At 37.0% G+C, this 23,449-nt stretch overlaps 1 protein-coding gene across 6 annotated transcripts in view; it reads left to right on the top strand.

Moving 5' to 3' along the window:
* The first annotated feature begins 971 nt into the window (after window positions 1–971).
* The window catches only part of LOC108109673, a 41,338-nt gene continuing 18,860 nt past the window's right edge, over window positions 972–23,449 (top strand). For 4 of the 6 annotated variants that reach the window (XM_041819380.1, XM_041819377.1, XM_041819378.1 and 1 more), the window contains exons 1-3: window positions 972–2,477; window positions 20,343–21,248; window positions 22,733–23,050. In XM_041819380.1, the coding sequence (XP_041675314.1) occupies window positions 20,919–21,248; window positions 22,733–23,050 (648 nt within the window). In that variant the 5' untranslated portion in view covers window positions 972–2,477; window positions 20,343–20,918. The remainder of the gene's footprint in view (window positions 2,478–20,342; window positions 21,249–22,732; window positions 23,051–23,449) is intronic. The other 2 variants (XM_017218256.2, XM_017218258.2) reach the window with 2 other exon arrangements.

Genomic DNA, 23,449 nt, shown 5'->3' with positions numbered 1-23,449 from the left:
TTTCCAGATATATTTTTAACCGACTATCAGCTATTATTCTACTGCCCCAATCAAATGAAAGTTTTAAATATTTTTGCAATTCAACAACCAGGGCTGCCGCACTGTTCTCCGAACGTCTTCTTTGTTGTTAGCTTGTTATCGATAAAAAAGAGACAAATAATTTATCAATCCTAATAGGGGGTTTTGACTCCGCTCAGGTTAAGCAGAAACAGTGATGTAAAATACGAAAATAATGTTGGTATTTAATATTTTTCGATTATTTAGATACCTTGCATATTCGACTTATCTATATAATAACTTTAATAGAGAAGTGGAATATAAAAATATGGATTTGTAGATTAAACATAATATATTACTTTTAAGTCTAGTCAATTTAAAAACCTTTTTTTAAGCCTTTATAATAATCTGAAAAAATATTTCAGCTTGCTTTTCAAACTTGTTAATTTCTAAGTGATTTTAGATCAAAAATATATTATTTCGCCTTAAATCCAGTCAATTTAAAAACCCTTTTTTAAGCCTTTATAATATTCTGAAAAAATATTTCAGCATGCTTTTCAAAATTGTTAATTTCTAAGTGATTTTAGATCAAAAATAAAATTTTTCGCCTTGTGTTTGTATAACGGCTATGAACGGCTATCGGTTTTAGCGGATTAAATATTCATGTTGATCCCAAGCGATTTATTTGTTATAAAATACCACGATATTAACAGTATTTTCTATTAAAAATATCGGCTTTTCTTTTTCACATCACAAGTCGCCTGCCCAGCCCTGCACTCTGTTACTTCTACTCTAGTCTTTATACACTGTTAATAGCCAAAATGCACACATGTTAACGGACTAGTTACTTACTAGGTTTAGACTGCTGCACGAGTCACCCTGTGGACCAGTTTTGAAACTTCAACTTAGTGTTACCATATTCAATGTGTCCGTGGATTTTTTAAGACATTCACAAAGTGCCGTGAGGGCTCATTCGCTATCCGGTAACACCGCGATTTCGCTCTGCTCTCTCTCTACCACAGGTTGGGTTTGGGAAAAACTTTTAGCCTTTTAGCCGCGGTGATACATAGCAGTGCAGTGAAAATTACCTAAACTAAACGCTAATGAATAGTTATTAATCGAGCGAAATTAAGCACAATTAGAGGAGCGCGCGCGCGGTCGCTTGACGATGAAATAAAATTAACGCAGCGTAAGTGCAGGCGACAACAACAACAAACGTGTGGCGTGAATTTTTTTCTTGTGAAAAGGAAAAGGCGAAAAGTGTTGTAAAAAAAAGTGAAAAGCAAGCGATAAAGGAACAGGCAACCAAACATAAAAAAAAGTATTTATGAAACGAAGGAAGGCAACAAAAGAAAATGCAAATAATAATCGGCAAACATTTTATATTTTACTAAATAAAATAATTTACTCTATTTGTTTGCCGCCGCCGACGAAGACGCCAAAAACAACAACAACAAAGAGAGCAACAGTCGGAAGAAGAAGAATAATAAGCAGCAGCAGCAGCGGAAACAACAACAAAAAGCAATACAAAATGCAACGTGCAAGAAACTGAGATTTTTTACTCAGTCAATTTTTTTTGTTTTATTTTTTTTGCACAGGCCACATTTAAAAATTGTCGCGTTGTTGTTTTCTTCTCCCTCTCTCTTTCTCGAACGCTGCAACCTTAAAGAAGAAGCAGAGCAATTACGAAAGGAAAGAAATGAAATGAAAAAGAAAAGAAGCTGTGTAGGTGTGTGTGTGCGTGTGTGGTATGTGCGTGCCTGAGAGTGTGTGTGAGCGCGCCACATGAGGAAATTGCCAGCAGCGACGCTGGCTGCTACGTCGGCAGCGTGTAGAACCCAAAAAAATAAAGCAAAACAAAAAAATGAACCCAAAAAATAATCCACAAAGAAAACATAAAAAAACACAGTAGAGGTCACCATATTAGCATATAATGCATGTGTCTATCCGAAAAGTGACAAGTAAATTATTTCAAAGAACTTGAATTTGCAATTTCAAAACTGATCTATAAAAGAAATGATTTGAACATCTTAAAAAATAAAACATAACATTTTTCCATGTTATTAGAGAAAAGTGTATTTTGTTTTGACCCTCAACTAGATTTATCAAATTCCAATTGTAGATAAACATCAAGGTTTTTAGCAGTGCTATTAGTTTGACCGCAGCTGTATGTTTTGTTTTTGTTGCCTGCCACTGACTCACGTTTCATTGATAAGAAGAAGAAGAATTCGAGGGAGAAAGAGGGAAGATAATCTATGGGAAAAATAGGAAAAGGATTGCGGAATGTCCTAAAATAAACAAACAATAAATCGCCTTATCAGCTCTACAATTTTGTTTGTGTTTCTCTCTAGTTTGCAAAAAAAAAATCAACGATAACTTAAATATACTAAAAGAAGAAGACAAGGAAATCAAGAAACAACAAAATACTTGGTTAAAAAGGCAGGAAACAACGCAAGAAAAATAGTCTTTCTTTTTTCTTGGTAAGTAGCAAACACTTTTTGTTAATTTCAAAATTAATTTGAAAAATGTTGTGTAAATCTAAAAATTAAAACTTCTCTATCTTCCTTTTGTTCCCTAATTCTCCCATTTCCCGTTATACGCAAGCAGCGAAAGTTGTCTTCCGGCTTTTTAGTTTTTTTTTCCGGGCTCCCTTTTCTCTTTTATGAGGCTTCTTCTTCTCTTTTCCTTATATTTTGCTTTGAGAATTCTTCGGAATCGGCAAGATTTCGCAGATATCTTATGATCATGTAAAAAAAAGGGTTATTAGATCTACAACTTAAGAATTACTTTTGCTTTTATCAAATACAAAGAATATAAATGTAATAATATATATTAAAACCCTTTAAAAAAAAGTTTTATTTTCCAATTACTAAAACGTATAAATAACTATCATTAGGATTTAAATAATTGCCCAACGGAAAAGCAACTTGATAGGTTATAAAGTTATTGGCAAGCAAAGACCACCCATAGATAATTTTTGGTGAAAAGCCTGTAATTTGCCTTCAATACTCAATAGGCTGCAATTTTCCAGCTCAAATACGCAGCAATTTTACAATTTTCGCAGCGAAATGATCGGACACTTTCGCCCAGCGTTTTTACCCTTGGCTCTTTGCATTTGAATACCGTTGACATTGCCCTGAACTTGAGGACAATGGGCAAATAAACCGTTAAACAAATAAAAAGATAAACAAACGAAACACACGCACATTTGCAGCAAATGGTAAAAGTCAATAGATAATTACGTATAATGAGCAAAGAATTACGTTGCCCAATTGGCAATTATTGCAACAATAGTTAAGTCCATTACGTGTTTCCCCCCCCCACTCTCCATACTGGCCAATAATAACGGGCATTTCGAATTCGAACCGAATCACGAATCGTAAGAAAACTCAACTTTATTCGCCGGACTTTGGTTACTGTTACTGTTATTACCACTCCATGGGTTAATGTTTTTTTTTTTCTTCTTTTTTGTATTTTGTTTTTTGTGTCTTGGTCAACACGCAAGAAGCAAAAGTAACACAAGAAAACCGAGAGGGGAAAAGAAATAAAAACAGCAACAAACTGAAATTACATAAAACCTTGAAGTTACACGGCAAGAAATGTTATAGTTAAGTTTGCTTCAAAGTCAGCTAAATCAGCTGTTTTTGAAGAACACATTAAAGAAATTTTTGAATTTTTAAAGAGCGTTCATTATTATTCAGTGATTTATGTGGTAGGAAAGCCATGAAGATCTGGAAGTCTGGGAAATCGGTCTATAATGATTTTTCCAAGCTGTTTCGTCTGGAAATCTTAGGTATTAACACAAAAATTTAGTGTCCAATTATCTTCCGATTAAAGAGTACATTTTCTCATATCACATCATTCTTATAATCACATATATATATATATTGGGTCTGAAAAAAGAATCTTTAACCCTTTGAAAGATTTCTATGGGTATCTTCAATCATTCATCTTTAGACTGTTTAGCATGATATACAAATCAAAGCTAATTATTTCTTGCAGTGCAGCAACGGGGTTGGGGGCCTGGGAACCGCTGTCCTCACCATCTGCCTCAACTTTAAGCCTGATGGAAGCGGCCCGAGCACGAGCCGCCTTAACCCAACGTGGGGCAAACGAACTCAAGTCCGAGCCAGGCAGGCAGGCCGCTTGATTAACCTTCTTTTTTATTACAATATTTTCGTTGACTCTTTTTCGTGTGCTTATTGTTTTTGTTTTGGTCGTGTTTTCAAGGCGGCCACGTTCGGGATGGGAAATTAAATGCACTGCAAAACTCAAATAAAAAATACTACAAAAACGATATATATAAAGAGAATGGATGTCGGGGGCTAGATAGGATCTCGGGGGTTAAACCGAAGAGAACAGAGTTCAAGGGAAGAGATGTGGTTACAGCTGAATGGGCCTCACTTCGCCACCAGTACAGTGGGCATCGAAAAGGTCTCGTATTTAATTGGGCAAACTTGTATTTATTACCCAATGAGCTAAAGTACTTTAAATTGGGGTTTACACTTTATAAAAACAAAAAAAAAAAAAACAGTAAAATACCTTGTTTTACAAGTTTTGTAGGGTTAAATATTCCCTTTTAAAATTTATATCTTATAAAAGTGATTTATAATTGCAGTTACAGAATTTTTAGTTTGTTATTGCCCTTAAAGTGTGACTTAGACTTTGCAAAAAAAAAAATCCATTTAATTAGGTGGAAAATCAAGTTTTCCTCGTTGGGGGTGGCGCATATTAGCGGATCATTAAGTTTCCTTCGTGTTATGCATTTTTATTCAAATGCCATTTTGCATTTTGCAACACCCCATGAGCCATAGACTTTGTTTTTATTTATTTACTTGTTATTTCCCCTTTTTTTTATTTTTATTTTTTGCAATCTATTAGTCAGTTGTTTTTGTTGTTGGTTCGTCGGTTAATTAAGCTCAAACATTTGTCAACAGCTTGTCGTTGTCGTTGTTCTTTTTGTTGCTTTGTTGGGCTTTGTTGCAAGTCGCGTGAAAATTACAACGTTATACAATTTAAATACTAGAATTAAGCACTTGTTATTGTTGTTGCCGTTGCCGTTGCCGTGCTCGTTGTTGCATGACGAGAAAGCGGCGGGAAAACTAGCTAGCTAGATGACATAACCACCACCCCCCCAGCATAATGTGTGTACTAATATTGTCCGGATGAGATCACAAGCAAAGAGAGGCTGGGCGAAAGTTCTAATAAGTTTTATATTCACTTTGTTTTTGTTTGGCTTTTAAGAGACGACGTTTACTCGGGGCGGGGCACTCCCTGAAATGTTAACAGGTCTGGTGATAATCTCACACCCAATGTTTAAAATCAATGTTTTTGTTTGCATCGCCGATTAAGCAAATACAGCGCTATCATTGCATGTACATTTTTTTTGCCCTACTCCAGATTTGTTTTTACTCAAAAAAAAAAAAAACAGAAAAAAAGAATGCCAAGGTCGTTGCTTATTATTATTCACTGTCTTCGGGCTGCGGACTCTCTTGTTCTTCTCGTTTCGCGATAACAGAAGAGTAAGTAAGTTTCTAATGAAATGACAGAAACTTTGGAACGTGGAAGTGCGGCAAAATAACAAGTGCGACGACGGCAGGCAATCGAATTTGTTAGAGCAAAGCAAACGAGTTACCACCGCCCAAGTACCAAGTACCACCACCCCCCTTGATTTTTGTGTTTTTTAGTTTGCCTCAAGAACCGGAAATGGGGCCAACAAGAACAAGAACAAGAACTCGCCAAGCGTTACACAAAAATATTTAACATATTTCCCTCGTGTTGATATTTGCGCTATATCTTAAAGCATTTTATCGGCTGCCCAGTCACATTGCATTCTAGAACTATAACTTTGGATTTAACTACTACTTTAGCTATAGCTTTAGGTATTACTTATGGATTAAGTAACACAGCCATTGATATAGAAGCTAGAAATATCAAAGTAAATATTATGATTACCTTACTTGAAATGGAAACACTTCCTAAGGGGTTTTTGTCTGATAATTCATATATTTATTTCCGATTTTCAGTGGTATTATTACCTTGAATTGATAATTCTGAGAATTGGAGCACTGCGTTGATCTGCTATTTGTCGCCCCTCGAATCGCTTAATATTTAAATTAATGTTAATATTAATATTGACCGACAAATGGGAAGTGCAAACAAATTGAAATCGTCGTCGTTGGCGCAATTGTCTTGCCTTATCATCGCCGCCTGGCCGAAAGCAAACAAAGGCCAATTGCAAAAACAGGCGGACGACACTTGAAAAATGAATTGAGCAAGCAAATTGCAGGGGGTGTATGGGTATTGGTATGGGTATGGTTATAGAAATGAATATGGATCGGGGACTGGAGATTGGGTATTGGGAATTGGAGAAAGGAGAGAGGGTGCCGCTCTGATTGAGGATTGGGTTGTTTACCAGTTACCAGTTACGAGTCCGAATGAATCGGACACCTTTCGTGTGTCCTCGCAGTTTTCAGGTTGCTCCGCAGCAGGTAAAAGGGTGTCTAGTGATTGGGCTTTGTCCACCTTGTGATTACATTTCACGCCCCAATCGAAAAACCAAAGACCGGAAGAGTTGAAAAGGAAATGCAGCAGGAAGCCGTCCGTCAGCCAACTGGCACTGAATCACTGAAAAAAATATTCAATCTTTCTGTTTTTAATTCATAAATTAATCCTTAAATTTATTTAAATAACTGAAGTTATAAACCAATGAACAGTTTTAACTTACAAGTAGGTTTAAAAACGAATTTAGAAATGGAGTTTCCAATAAGCATAGAAATGAATTCTTCGTTTTCTATATTTTACCTTTAACCCTCTAATAGAAAGTGTTTTTATAAGTAATTGGCTCTTGTTGTTTATTAACGTGTAGACAGAATCCAGATTCAACTCAGGTTCAGACTCATCAACGTCGCCATTATCAACTCGAGCGTTGTGATTATCCTGATGATTGTGGCCCTGCTGCTGCTGCTGCTGTCATTTTATCTCTGGCCTCTGTTTTAGGTGGTTCGGGTTGCTTGGTGGGTGGTTGGATAGATGGGTGGTTTGGATGGTTGCCTGGCTTCTGTGGTGTGGGGGTGGTGGGTGCTTTCGACACGTGCGACGGGCGTTAAGTGGGCGGCTATGTGCTATCTTTCGGCCTGCCAGCCGTTTCCTCTTATCATAAAACAAAGGCGGGAGCACAGGGAAAAACAACATCAGTGTCTAAGCTGTCATGGGTGAAAACTAGGAGAGTACTCTAATATTTGATACCCTATAAATGTATTTTATATAACTAGGTTAATCAATTTAAAAACTCTGTGCTAGTGCTTAGTTTTAAAATTACAAATATTTCAAAGTAAAGAAAGAAAGAATTGAAAAACAAATTTCGAAATTTCAGCAACAGATCTTATAATAAATTCTATTAAATCGAAATTTTTAGGGTATAAAATTTATATAAAAAACACAAAAAAAAAGGTACAACACTCAGACAAACTGAACAAACAGAACATCGTGGAGACAGAGAACGAAAGAGGGGAGGAGGAGGGGAAGAGAGTGTGAAGTAGCATTGGGCGATAGCGGAGAACAAGCGAACGCAAATGCGTTGGAGGACAGCACTTGACTACAACGACTAAAGTCACAAACACAACCCAGGTGTGCAGTGTAAAAAACGAATCAAATTAGGATTCCAAAATACAAAAAAAAATATAGAAAATTTATGGATATAAATATTATTATCCATTAAAGAGGCGGTTTTCCATTTCTCAGAAATTTTTATAACCCTGAAAACTCTAAAAAAAGGTGATGAAAAGTATGCTACTAATATGTTGAAGCCCCAAAAAAGTCAAATCGTATTCAAAGAAGTTTTAAGTAGTCTTTCATTACTTTTAAATATTTATATTCCAAACTGAGAATCCAATACATAGATCAGAAAATGTCCCAAATTTGAAATGAAATTCCATGAAAATCCACTGCATTTCAGATCAGTTTTCCCAGCACTTTCGCTCAGTGTATGCTTAGCGGCGACAGTAGCCGTCTCTGTTAACTGTTAATGCTCACCGGTGACAACGAGCAACAGTAACAAAAACAAAAGGCGGTAAGCACAGCTGCAGGGCAGTAAAATATCGATCGGCATTGTCAAGAGCAGCGGCAGCAGGCTGGGTGTCGGAAAATACGGGGCTGAGCGGTGAAAATTCCGGGAAAGGAGGGGGCTGTTGCTGCTACCTTGTACGGCTAAGGCTGACATTCAAATTAGAGGGCGGAAAAAAGGGGGGGGGGAAAAGCTCCGCCCAAGGAAACGAGCCAAGTAATGCCAGCGAGTGAATGAAAATGAAAAAGCGAAAGGAATTATGAATGAGTTTTCGAAGGCTCAGCTAAATATGAGAGTTGCAAGTTTAATTTAATGTCAAGTAAATGGAAGTAAGAAGAGAACAGATTTGTCATCTAATACTAAAAAGAATTCGAAATTCTAGAATGGAAAATAGAAAGCCAACACTAAGGGGAATATCAATTGAGTCATTTTGAACCCCCTTCGATTTTTCCACCTCATTCAATCGTCTCAATGCGATTGCAGCCAAGAAGATTGTATTCATTCTGCAAGGATTGCATCTCACAGATAACTTGATTTCCTTCCTTTTCTCCTTTTCTCCCTTTCTCCCTTTCCACTTTCCCGTTTCGCCTTTGCCTTGCATTGCCTTGAAATGCACAGGAAATTGCGTTTAAATGAATCAATAGATAAAAGCTTTTGCCAATTGCATTCGCATCAATTGCAGCCAAGCAGGGGAATCCCTCGGTGCACAGTGCAAAATAAGTGGGTTAAACATGTTAGCTGCTTCATACTTTGTTGCAATCTTATCAAACTGGAATCTTATCAAATGCCAGTGCTTCACACAAATATCATAATCATAACTTTGCAAATAAATATGATTTATATTTGTTTTTGGTTGTGGAAAACCGAAGGAGCTAGAAATTACAAAGAACCATAAAGAATACGTTCTATGACTTCTAACAAAACTTGTTGACATACTTGAAATCTTATCACGGATTATCACAATGTTGTATTATTGTTAGTAAGTTAAGAATTCATTAGAAACTAGATCTAATATAGGTATAAAGAATTCGAGTTTCTAGGCCTTATATCAATACTTCCTCAAATTTATTCGAAATATCAAAAGTTAGTAAAAATCATAATATTAATGGCATATCATAAAATTAAATGAAAGATAAGTTAAAAGGAAGCTTAAAATGTATGAAACTGTTTTTAATCTACAAAAAATTGCAGTTTTTAGTCGCTTAATATGACTTAGTGATCAGAAATGGTTAATCAATATTATTAATAGTCAGGAAATATAAAATTAATATTATTAAAAAGTTTCTTCTGGTTTGTAGCGACCCAAAGAAGAATCCTCAAAAGGTGAAGCATTTAAGGACTGGTAATAAGCATACAGAATTTGGGTTTCTAGCCGCTTTCTATGACTTCTACAACAATTTTTGTTTTTTTCTCCCAGTGCAGACTTGAACTTGGCTTGGTGGGTGAGAAATGGCGAGAGGGTGTGAAAGAGATGGAACATCTCTTTATGTGTGCAATTTCCGTTTCTTCTACAGGGCTGTCTGCTTCTTCTGCCTTCTCTTGCTCTCTCTCCCCCACACCCTTCTTCGTTCTTCCTTTCGTCCCCCTATCCCTCCTTTGCCATCCTCTCTCGCTATTCTCTATTTTCGCAATGTAACGACTTTTGCGGAGGATGCGACAGATAACAAAAACAACAACAACAATGACAAGTCAAGGAGCCTTGAAGTTGCAGCTCCTGCTTCTTCTTCTTCTTCTTCACCATTTTTATGTATCTTTATGTATACACTGAGAAAAATGCTAGATATGGGAAAAATATGATAAGATATGAAAATTGTTTTTAAAGTTGAAAATAAATTGGGAATTTGTATTATTTTATTTTGTAACTTTTTAAGTTTTAGTTTTGTTTTTACATAAAAATTATTCTCAGTGTAGCTGTGACTTGGCAGTGACTTGATTTCAAAGCTGAAACTGAAGCCGGTTTGCGATGCTTTTTGCGGCCTGTTTTGTGGCCTGGTCCTTGAACTGTCTCCCTCTCTTTCTTTGGCCCCGAGTTTCTCCTTCTCTCTCTCTCTGTCTCTTGTTTTTGGGTCTTCCCCTTGTGTAATAACAAATAATACAAAAAAGTGGCAGAAAAGAGAGGAAGCCAGGGCTAAAAAGCCAAGAAGACAGTGAAAGCCCGCTTCGAAGCATCAACAGCAATTATTTAGTTGGAATTGCTAAAGCACAAGTTAATCACAAACTTTTGATTAACTGCCAGTCCAGCGAATGTGACTTTCCATAGAATAACAGTAATCAGCTGTTAACTTTTGCTATCGAAACGCTGTCTTATCCGGAAATTAACGAAATATTTCGATTCAAAAGTGAGGAGTAAATATTTTAACAGTGAGCCAAGCTCAAACTCTCCTCCTTTTGCATTTGCAAATTGCATTGAACTGCAGCCAAGCGATTGCAAGTGAATGAGACAGCGGCCTGCAGAAGAAAGAGAGAGTGAGATGGGGGGTGGGCGGAAAGAGAGCGAGCTGCATCCAATTTATTAAATGCCCCGCAGCTTTTTACTTTACATCTGAAACTGTACCAAATTAAACATTAAAAAATCAAATAAATACAATAAAGAGAGGGAAGTCCTCATCTGGTTAACCTGTAAATGCACTGAGAAAAAGTTGTATATATTTTAGCAATCAAATTAAATGCAGTTCATATATAATTCCTTTCGATATAAATATTTTGGGAAATAAACAATGTTCGAGCGATGTTTATGGCCTTTTTGTAGCTCTGCATAAATCCTTCGGATTATGCATATGGTTGCAACCCTCGAGCGACACGTATGCAACCCTCTTCCTGTTTACCTCCCCAACCCCCAATATCCGCCGCATTCTACCCCCCTTTGGCCGTCTTTATATCTGCTCCGCCCGTCTGTGAATTGCATTTTGAATACTCATTACGAAGGTTTTCAGCTCGAGGGACTCCCCGCTCCCTTTTGCATGCGTGAAATGAGCAGGGCTGGGAAATCCCACAACCACCCACTACCCCCTCGGGGAGTGGGTTGGAAACAACCCTTGATCCAAAAAAAAAAAAGAAAGCAGGAAAAACCCCCAGAACTGAAAGCTAAAAGTCCAATCCGAACTTGGTGCGCCACCCTTTGTTGCTTTTCATTCATAAATGGATTTTAAAGTGGATGCAATCTGGGCCTGCTCTAGTGGGTGGTTCCCGGGGGGTGGTTGATGGGGGATGGGGTGCGAGTTCGGGGACCGTTGCTATTATTAACATGAGTATGCACTTGGAGCCTTCATTATGAAATTAAATATATACATCACCACCACACCACCCCCGCACTTAAGTTTATATACGTTAACGTTTATATGTTTTCATGTTTCCAAGGAATACGTGTAGGTTTTCATAAAGATTTCCATTGTTTTCCTGTACTGTAAGCACATTTCTTCGGGGGACTTACTAAACGAAAACCTTCTTTAATTTAAACAAAAATAAAATGTAATTTATTTAAGACCAACTCTTAAGATAATCAGATAGAAACCAAATCCAATCAGGCTGATTAGCAGAATCAACCCCAAAACACCCTGACAACGATCCCATTTCGAATCGAACTTTCTTTGGGATTACTACATCGGCCAGAAATAATCCTTGAAAAGCCGCCGAGGACCATCCATCAAGTTGTCAAACCAGGCAGAAGATGAATGGAAGCCAGTTAAGGGATTACTTTACGGATTTGTAACTGATATGATAAGTGTGCCGGATAAGTTAAGGGTTTATACGACGAATTTGCAAGTGATCTGATAATAATACCTAGTATAAGCTGCAGTCTAACATATATAGTAAGTATGTATTTGAAGATACATTCATTATCTATAGCCATAAAGCTGTTCTATATTTTAATAGTTTCCCCCTTCACACTTTGCGGTTTTATTCATGTTTTTAAGGCCGCCAAAAGTTCAACTCACGCTGTAAGCCATTAAGTGGAAATCTTTAATCTCAAGTTTAGCCAGCCCCCACCAAAGTTTCAGTTCAGGGCCTAAAACTTCTCACAAATAAAATTGAAAAACAAAAAACGAAAAACACCAAAAAAAACAAAAAAGATACAAAGGAAAAATAATGAAACTCCTCCCCTTTAATTGAGTTTTATGATGCACCGAAAAATGACTCTGCAGTTTACTAACTAACTTTCGGTAATTTAGTTTTGTATGGATTTTCCATAATTTGAATTTGAATTTGAATTTGAGACTTTATATAGAAGCCGCAGCAGAGAAATAGAGGCCGCCGTATAGTGGGGCAATTGCTGTTGCAACATGCAAATGGTCACGTAACAAAAAACAATTTTCAATTAAAAAACCCAAATCAAAACCAATGAACTTTGGGAGGCAAAAAAAAAAAAGAGGAAACAGGCGGCTATATTAAATACCACCATCAAACGTAGAGGAGAATATTCTCCATTAAACGAAGTCAGTGCAAAGATCTCGTGTCCGCGATAATTCGACATTTAAGTTCACTTCCAATTGAACTCGAGGAATCCATGTCAATGGGCAACAAAAAACATTCAGCACTGTGAAGTGTTTTCTACACTCACGTTTTCGTTTTTTGTTTTTTTGTTTTCGCCTCTTTAAAAGAAAGTATTGCTATTGGTAAAGGCTCATAAAAAGAAATGTATTTATAGTTTTTAAGTTTCACTTTGGCTTAGTAATAAAATATTACAAATATTTCTGTGAATGATAAACGTACTTAAGAAACCAGTTTAATATTCCCGCTTATAATGATCATCATATCATAGAAATCCCTTGATCTTTCAGTTAGTTTGCTGGTCTATAACTTTGAATTTAGTTTTCTGGTTTTCCTCGGTTTTCCTTGGCGAGGTCTCTCTCTCGTTTATTAAAATGGTCAAAGGCCTGAATAATTGCAAATTAAATGCTGGAAAAAGAGAGAGCAAGAGGGGACTTGCCTTTGTGGGGCAGGTCGTTTGCATAGTGCTATTCCTGCCCCTCGCTCCCCTTTAATTGAAATGATTCCCCCCTTAGTTCCCACCCATCCACATACCATTTGATCCCAACTTTAGTTCTTATATCAGCTACGCGCGCGTACAATATCATTTTCTGTTATTGCCGTTTTATACTTTTTTGTTTACTCGAAAACTGTTGGGTTTGTTTATTCTTTCTGGGGCTGTTTCTGTGTGTGTATTAGTGTGTGTGTGTGTTTCTATATATTTATTTTTATATATACTTTTGCTTATTCTGGTTTCTATATGGTTTCGATTCGAAAACGAATTGAAAGAAAGTCGCTTTGGGGGTGTAATTAGGGGGCAAATGAGGAATTTAGTTGAATAATTTTTGATAGTCAGACACGATCATATCTAATACGAGTACAACCCCTGGGGGACGAACTATATAGTATATATAGTATACTTCAATGACACAATCTCGTGACAAAATCTGTGGGTTTATTCAGATGTTTACGTCATTGAATACTCATGGGAAGACGACAATGTTTACACGAATTTATTCGCTTAAATTACATTTGTCAAAGAGCCAGAAAAGAAAGATCTACACGACCGATCATTAATCATACTCGAAGAATTCGGATAATGATTGAACAAAATGGGGATATATACATATATATATATCTGTGTGTACGGCTTAAATAAACAATATGCATATATATCTTTGAGTTTAATTAATCATTAAAACGTATATTAACTGTCTTTAAAAATTTCAATTCGAATTCAAGAAACTGCAATGAACGATTCGATTCTGGTGACCATATTTAGTAAGTTCTAATTAGCATATAGCAAGGTTAGTGCTTTAACCCTCGACTGCCTTAAGTTGAACCCACATGATGCCTCTTCCACTTCGACCACATTTTCGAAAATTCAGTTCAAGTTCATTCTTCGCCTTTCTGGTCTGCTTTCAGCTCTCTAACATTCCGCAAAATTTGGTTATTTTACTTATGCTGCTGCCCAAATTGCTTGGCACATTCTGTAATGAACATTCCTGGGCTGCTACTTGCTGCTACACTGAGAGAAATGGGCAGGAACTGTATATAGGTTTTTAAAGGGATCAATGATTGGAAAAGTAGTAGCGATAGTTGTGATTTAAATTAAGTAGTTTAAAGTAACATTAATTGAATGCTTTTCTAATGATAGTCTGAATATTTTCTATTTTCAAGTTGGGCACTTTGCCTTGAACTAATTTTTTTGTTTGGCTGTTTAAACTTTTTATTCTGTGAGCCGTTTTTTAGGCACGCCTATTTGTCTTTCAGCAATTGACAAGTGGAAGTGTTCTTGAACTTTTGTATTTTTCTGTAGCAAGTTGCCAGTAGCCAGCAGGAGGACTGTGTGCTGTTTCCAGCCCGATGTTCTCACTCAGCTTGTTCTCATTCTCATTTTCATTCTCATTCTTGTTGGCCCGTTTTTGGCGGTAAACCATTTAATGATGATATAATACAAGCCAACTAAAGCACCCGAAATACGCATACACACACACACACAGGCACGCTGGGAAATTGCGAAGAAGAAGCTTAGCACGCAAGCAGAGTTTTCCCCATTTTCCGACACCCCATCCCACATCTCACAAAAAACAAAAAAAAAAAAAGAAAAAGGTCGTTGAATGAGGTCAAGGTAGCACTGGCTCCCTCTCACTATATGTGGCTCTTTCTTCGATGGGTTTTCCATCTCTTTCGAAAGAGGAGAACGAGAAAGAAGAACACCAAAGAAGATGAAGAAAATGTTTCCATTTTCCACTTCATTTATTGATTTGCCCGTCAGTTGTCAGAAATTAGATTATTAAGGCGTTCGCTCCGCTCAGCTGGACCAACAATTTTCCGGCCACTCCCGGTGCCTTTCGCCGCCCATCGCCTACCGCCTAGCAGCCTACCGCCCGTTTGCCACCCCCCGCTGGCGGAAGGAAAAGCGGGGAAAAAGAAAGACATAAAACACATAACACAAACAAACAAACAAACGACGCTGCAAGAACATTAAATAAACAATTCGAAAATAAACGTAACAACAAAATACAACAAAATTAAGTATCGAAAATAGGGGAGACTCTCGACGATAATGTTACCCTGTAAGATCTATTACTAGAATATCAAAGGGATAAAGATATATAAGATTAATGTTTTTCTTAAGAAGTTTTATGTATTTTGATAAGAGGTCATAAGATATGAGATAGTCTGGTTTAACTTTTTAATTATTATTTAAATTAATAATATTTTAGTTTAACTGATTTAAGTATAAGAAGATCTTCAAGATATCTTTTTTAATAAGGTATTTTCCAAAGGTATTTTCCAAATGAAAACCAAACTTCACTGAGCCCAATATACCCTAGATCTTGCAAATTTTCCAGGGTATATAAAATGGAAATTGAAATTGTGAGTGACGCCAGGCCAAGACACATGAATGCCTGGGTACATTGCCTTTTCGGTGTGTATTTGTGGGTTGTTTCGCCTTCTTTCTGGTTTTCATATAAGTGTATGGCTATTCCGATTCCGAATCGGCGGCGGCGACACTTGGCAACAAGTTGAATGGCTCTCGCACAGCGCCCCAAAGGGGCTGTAACCCCCTGATAACGAGGGGACAGATCAATATATATATATATAATATATATGTAGACAAGACAGGTATATAGTGGGTAAATATATATATATATATATACCTTTGACTATATGGGTGTGCATAATACACGGGCGTGATGTTTGTCGAATCCGATCGCATCGGCAATCGGTCTTTGATGTGCGTCTGCCACAATATTTTTCATATTCTCCGCCGTCCCGACTTTCTCATGTTACCCCAGCTTGTTGTTTCTTCTCATTTTTGATGGATTCCGATCGGATTTGTGGGGCAAGAGGTGTGAACACGCCACAGAGATAACCTTTGATACGGTTTACTACAGTGTGTATGATTCAATTGGGTTAGGTCGGCGATTCAATGGATTGCAGATCGTGCAATGTATATGGATTTTGTGCAATACTAGGCATGTTTGAACTTCTCGTGATTTAAAATTAAGAAATTTAGTTGTTAAATTGGCAATTTTAAACTCAAATACCAGTTAAATGGCTCGAATACCTCTTAACTTGAGATCCTTAAACTGAAACTTTCTTTACTTCGAACTTTTCTTATAGAAAATCTATCATAGAGGGGTCATTATCTGTCCCGATCGTCACCAGCAATCTGATCGACCGATTCCCAGATATATATATGTACATATACATATATATAGAGATATGTACGCAAGTGCCCTGTATATAGATCTAGCATAGGAATGATTTATCGCTGATATCGCTGTTTGTTTGCATTGTACTTTTGTTTCGCTCTCGTGTCAGCTTTATATACAGACACATATATCGCCTTTTTTATCGACTTCCATTCCGCGAAATTGATAGACAAAGAAATAAAAATGGAGTCAATACGTATAGTCGTATTTATCTATAATTTCTTTTTGTTTTTTGTTTAATGGAGAGCTAGAGAGAGACAGAGAGAGACAGTGAGAGAGGTAAAGGGAAAGGCGAAGAAATTTTATAAATGTAATTGCACGTAATTGGATGCCCCCGCGTGTGTATTTCTCGGTTTCTGCTTCGTTTTTTGTTTATCGATTCCAACTTGGGCATACGAACAAGCCATTTATCGGTTATCATATACACATATATCATATGTCCCTCTATATATTCTTTTTTCTCTGCCCCTATCTGGCGACTGATACCGAATGGGAATGGCTATCGCCCAAAATATTAATTGTAATGACAGGTGAACACTGTAAACAAAACTATAGATACAAGAAACAAGAGAGAAAGGTGTCGGAAATCTATAAGTAAAGGCAGGATTTCCATTAGATCAGTTTGTAGCAGTTAAAAGATTCGTTTGTTTTATTTTGGGATATAAAATATATCATTTATATCCATTCAGCAGATAATTAAAACAAGTTTAAATATAATTAATAGAAAAAAACAAAAATAAAATCCTTATGTTAAGTTGTGTAGAGACATCTGTGGGCTAAATCTTGCACTAAGGTGACCTTACATGCGATAAACGGTCTTATACCCTTCATTTTGTAATAAATGGCAAAATATTGGCCTGAATTAAACATTTTTGAATAAAACGAAAGTTTTTGGATTGTCATGAGTTTAGCAGTTTGTGGTTTGTGCGCATTAGAAGGGGCATCGTCTGGCAAACTTGTGCTGCACTGGCATCTCTATCTGCATAAGCATGCATGTCTTTCCAACAATTATAGTAACCTAGACGGATTCGAAAACAAACTAAAACTCTCTAGAATCAGAATTCTGAATACCAATCTTAATCTTTTATCCTTCTTGAGATCTTAGCGTTCATATGGACAAACGGACATGGCTAAATCGACACAGATTTTGATCCTGATCAAGTATATATATACTTTATAGGGTAGAAATAACTTTCATTTACCTGTTCCATATTTTACAACGAATATAGTATAACCTTTTTTCTTCATGAATACGTGTTTTCCTTTTTGGAAAAGTTATATAAACTCAGAGTTTGTATCCCTTTTACTTAATGTTCTACTTAAACGAATGAAGAAAACGTTCGACAAATAACTATATGTTAGACCCTAGTGCAATACATATATGTTCTTAAGGTTAAATATGTAATAACTATACAAACATAATCTCAAATATTAAACTTATCGAGGTTTCTGGGAATTTTAAATAAATTTTAAAGGCAGTTTGTAAGGCAGTATCAGGCTCAGTTTTCTTGAAGGAAGCTTTAAAAAGGAATAACTAAAAGTATAGTTTAAAAAAATCATATTTAATATATAAAAATATATAAGAAGATATATAAAAAAACTTTTTAATACCGAAAACTTTATAAATTTGTTAATATTATCAAAAGAAAATAAGAGAAACGAAACAAATTATTAATGAATTCTTTAAAGGTAAATGAAGAGAAGCAAGCCAATAAGGAAAACTATACTTTAAATAAATATAATATTATTACCGAACAATAAAAGAATAAAATATCAGAAAGAATAAAAAAAAAAAAGATGATATCACGACAGGAAAAGACTCGGATTCGGCTTGAAGCTTTTTATTGAGTATACTTAACAATGTTGTTGCTGCCTTTTACTTGGCTTCGTGTGATAACAATTAACTTGATTGTTTTGCACTACAAGCGGCCGGGAATTGAAATCGAATTTAACTGAAAATAAAGCTGAGAAAAACGGGTAAAATACAGTGAGACAAAGAAGATAAAAAGCGAGTAGAATAATAAAAAAAAAAAAATCAAGATTAAAGACAGAACATGCGTGTAATGAGCCAAGCAGCGGTAAAAGTATTAAAACGCTGTCCAACAACGCCAAGAAAACAAGAACAAGCCGCAGAATTACATCAATCAAAGTTAAGTTTTTTTTTGTTTTGTTTTATTTTTTGATGGTTTTTTGTGGGCGTTTCGACTGCTGGAACACGACGAAAATAAAACAACAAATCGAAAAACGAAACAAGATGATGTTAAGAAAGAGAGAATGTTGTTAACGAATCAAAAGTATAAAAAACATAATATTCTGCAGTATAAAATATATAATTATAATACTAATCTTCTGGCCATGAGGCAAACTCTCCATTTCCATTTCCATTCCCATTATTTGTGGCACAAACAATATCATTGTGTTTTGGCTATCGGGCAACCTTCGGTTGGATTATCGGTACCATTGCTGCTGATAAGTTGATATAGGTCGTTATATGATGTTTTTCAATTAAAATGAGGGACTGACTGGCCAAGGTCTACTAACAGTAGCCAAAACCGACTCTTACAATCATTCACTTTGGTTTGTTAGCTTTTTAGTTTGTTATTTTTTACGATTCGCCATCAAAAAGCTTAACACATTTTCAGTAATCTGCTGGGGAATCGGTTTATCTCTGCCTATCTATCGCCTTGAGTGACTTGACACACTCGAGTCGAGTTCCGCCCCCCCCGCCCGCTTTTGCGAAAAGAAACTACTTTGACAATGCAATTACAATGGAGCAATTATAGCGGAGACTAGTATCTGAACAATCTGTGTTTCTCTGTCTATCTGTTGGCTGATAATTACATGTGTTTTGGCTCAAATTATTATGGCGGCTGTCGTTTTTTTTTTTTTTTTTTTTTTGCCTTCTTTATGTTGTTTAATTACGTTCAATGAGATAAACTTGGCAAAAATATATACTGCAAATCATATTGCCTATTAAAAATCCTCTCAGGGACACTTCCCTTTGGTTCTTTGATCTCTGACCTTATCGCCTGTGCTGGCTAATTAAACGCAACTCCACGGGTCAGCGTTTTTTGCTGCTCACAAAACAATAACCAAATCGCAGGGGGGGCAGCCACATTCGAACTCTTTGGACTCCCAACTAATTAAGAAGTTGAATTCGAGAGATGAGGTTATAAAGAATTCTTGCTATTAGATACCTAGAAACAAGGTCAAAATTATAGATTCTTTCTTAACGAATACAACGCAGTTAACTGGCTTAATAATAACAACTTATTTAGCAACTTAGCTAGTCTAAACTTAAACATTGCAGTAAGAACTTTAAGTGAACAATAACTTTTATTGATAGCCCCGCCCTCAAAGCGATAACTTTGTGGGCAAACAAAAATGTCAAAGAAAGGCTAAATGAAAAGGGGGGCGTTCACCTAGCCTCCTCCCCCCGTTGAAAATGGGTTTTTCAGTTTTAATACCTTTTTTTTAGTTTTAGTTTTAGTCCCAGCCGAGTTGAATGTGTTTTAGTTTTATTTTTGAAGAAAGAGGGGCAATAAACGGCATTATATCATCATCGCAGTGTTGATTATTATGATCGACCCAAAGTCATCGCATATATGCCCAAGTACAGTTAGTTAAGTGCTTTTTACTGCCAGTCTGAACTGGAAGAAGAAACAAAAAAAAAAAACACAAAGGCTTCGAGACACAAAAAGCGAGGAAAAACAAAACAAAAACCTCTTTCGGCTTTAATTACAATGCATAAAAAATACAGTAAAAACCCGAAAACAGATTCAACTATAGCGTTTTGTGTGTTGGACATTGACCGTCAAATGAGAAGTCTGAAAAGTGTAACACGCCTCGTCGCATTTTAACCCTTCTCGGTTGGTCTCTCGCTCTCCCGTAAACCGAAACTATTGGGTTAAGAGTGAGTCAGTGGCAGGAACATTTGATGGTTAAGGCCATATTTAGCTTATAGTATAGTTTTTTAACAACTTCTTTTAAGAGATCTCTTCTCTGCTTAACAAAACACACAACATTACCAATTTTAAGCTTAAAGTTACCACAGAATGAAAACTAACTTTTCCTTAATTTCCTTACAGATGATTTCCGTTTACCAACCGATCGATCAGCAAGAACAATCCTTAGCAGTACTATGGTAATATCGATCGGTACGATGGGCCTCGTGCCGCAGCCACATCGAAAATTTGCAACGTACCGCTGGCTGTAAGGGAAAATCCCCCTCCCCTCAAAAAAAAAAAAAAAGAAGAAGAAGAAGTAAAACTACAAGGCGAGACTGCAGATAGAGGATAAAAGATTTAGACGATAGAAGAGGTAAACCAGGGGTGAAGCACCACCCCCGCCCACCGTCGCACAAATGAGGGTGCCACCAACAGGTTGACCACCAAAAAACAAAAACAACAAAACTAATAAGAAACAAAATAACATAGTAATAAAAAAAAAAGCCAACCGCACGACAAATAGAAAAGGCAATAACAACACAGAAACCACCAAGCCACAAAGCCAGCCACCGAAAGAGATAGAGCGCTAAAACAAAGCGAGAGAGGGAGAGTGTGTAAACAGAAGAGGCGAAAAACGAAATACAAAAAGTGTAAAGAAAACCCCGAAAAAACCCACCTGAAAATCCCGCTGGAAAACCACTAAAAGCCCGCTACAAAATGTTACAAAACTCGAACGCTGCCGCCGCAGCGCATTCGGCAGCGCAGGCGGCCTCTGCGGTGGCGACTCCAGCAGCGGCCGCTGCAGCGGCATCAGCGGCATCCGCAGCAGCTGCTGCAGCAGCGGCGGCAGCGGCAGCAGCGGCCAACAACGCGGCACTGGCGGCCTCCTCCATCCAGCCGAAGCTCATCGTTATCCGCCGGCGACCTAACCAGGGATACGGCTTCACGTTGCGCCACTTCATCGCCTATCCGCCGGAAGATGACCAGGCATCGGCGGCAGCATCTGCATCGGCGGCAGCAGGAACGATGTCGTCCAACTGGCCACAGGTGAGTAGGGACTTTTGGATTTAGGATAAGAGATGCCAAATAAGGGACTTTTACAGATACTGAACAGAGGCTACAAGATAGTGGATTCGTCGGGTATAGCAACCCAATATTTAGAGGTGTTAGGATAGGATAATAGTTCAAGTTTAATAATAAGTTTAGATGGTATACTAATACAGTGATATAGTCGATGACCTAGGATTTCTATAACTGTAGGTCCTTTATAACTCTAAATGCGAGTATACTTTAAATTAACCCTTTTTTTATACGACTTTTATAAGACTTTCCATTAAATCTTTGAAATCTTTGTTAAAATCTTTATAATACCTGCAGTCTTTCCGCCAAATTTACACTCTTTCTCTAGTTAAACTTCTTTAACTGATTTTTAATCGTTTGACTCTTATTAAAAATTGTAAAGTTTTAAAAATTTTAAATACTTTTAAACGTGCAAATAGAAGTTAATTGCCCGCAAAGGAAGTGCAAATGAGCGAGCTGGAGTTACTCTCCCGCCTTTCTTTCGCTCTCTGGAGCTCAGCAAAGGTGCTGCCTCTGCTTCGGTCGGCGTCGGCGTTTGGCGTTACGTGAGCGCTGCGCACGCGCGACTTATTCAAATTGCCGCTTTTGCTTTTGCCTTTTCTGCTTTCTTTTTGCTTTTCATTTGTGCGGCGGTGAAGATACCCAGCAAGAAAAGTTCGCTAGGGGTGTTCCGAATATAAGCTAGCTGATCTCAAAAATATCAAGAAAATATAAAAACTATTTAAACTAAGCTAATTTTTACAAAATTTGAAATCAGAAATACTAAAACCTTTTACTTTTAAATTAGGAATACGAAGACTCAAATATTGTTTATTAAAACATGCGATCACACATATAGTTTACTAATTAGCTGTAATCAAAAGAAAATAATTGAACTTCTTAAATAATAATTAAGTAAATAAAACAGAAGAGATTATAATTATAAACAGTTCCAGTTCTATGTTAGGGTACTCCCAAGTCGGTAGAGCCTCCATTCTCTTTTTCTTTTATTTTTATTTTTGCACTAATTTGCGTTTTGCTCACTTCACTTTTTTGTGCCCGTTTTATTTTTATTTTTGTTGATATTACAACCTCCGCTCGACGCTCTCATTCACTCCCGTACTCTCTTTTCTTCCTCACCTTGTCGCTCGCACAGCGACTTAATCCAATCTACACTCTCCTCGCGAAATGTTGTTTCACGACCTACAGTCGCGTTCAAAATAATAGGACTTTGTAATTTTTGATTTTACAGTACACTCTGAAATAAAAGCTTCTTTATATTAATCTCTTCATCACAATTTCACCATATTAAATAGGGGAGTTGTAGTATAAATTAAGAAACCTTAATAAATATTGGTTATTAATGAAATAAAATGTGAAGTTTTTAGCTATGGTTGCTACTTTAGTTTACTCACCTCAAGTGTACATCTGACTAACAATTTTTTTTTGTTTCGGTTTCGTTTGGTGTGTAGGAAGCCTCCAGTATGGCCGGCAGCAGCAGCGGCAGCAGCAGCAGCGTCGGCGTCGCCGGGATCACCGGTTTGGAGCCAACGTCGCCGACGTCGCTGCCGCCGTACCAAGTGAAAGCGATGGAGACCATTTTCATCAAAGAGGTGCAGGCGAACGGACCGGCCCACTACGCCAACCTGCAGACGGGTGACCGCGTGCTGATGGTCAACAACCAGCCGATCGCTGGCATCGCCTACAGCACCATCGTCTCGATGATCAAGCAGACGCCGGCGGTCCTCACGCTGCACGTGGTGCCCAAGGAGTGCGATGTCCTGCAGATGGTAATAATGAATATCTATGAGATATTTTATAACTTAAAGTGTGTGATAAATAATATCAAAGTTGTGGTTATAATGAAAAAGGAAATAATTTATCAGATACTGATCACAGATCATCTCTCAAAAAATCTCTGAAAATGCTAATGCGAGTGCTTAAAAAACATATAAAAAATAGGCATTTTTGTGACTCACTCTCAGTGTCAAAATATTTCTGAGAAAGTCAGCCATATCAGCCATTTATGGCCCAAATGTGATATCACCGTGTGCTGTGACTATTTCTTTCGAATATTGATTTAATAACTCAATACAGAGTTTATAAAATGTTTTTCATAGCAAATCGATCGACTGTGGTGTTATTATATCGAGAAAGGCAAACCAAAAGCCAACCCCTTTGTTAAGCAG

Source organism: Drosophila eugracilis, unplaced genomic scaffold (genome assembly GCF_018153835.1).
Source record: "Drosophila eugracilis isolate 14026-0451.02 unplaced genomic scaffold, ASM1815383v1 contig_649, whole genome shotgun sequence".
NCBI classification, from domain to species: domain Eukaryota; kingdom Metazoa; phylum Arthropoda; class Insecta; order Diptera; family Drosophilidae; genus Drosophila; species Drosophila eugracilis.
The sequence above is the reverse complement of the archived record's forward strand: the minus strand, read 5'-3'. Positions and strand labels throughout refer to the sequence as shown.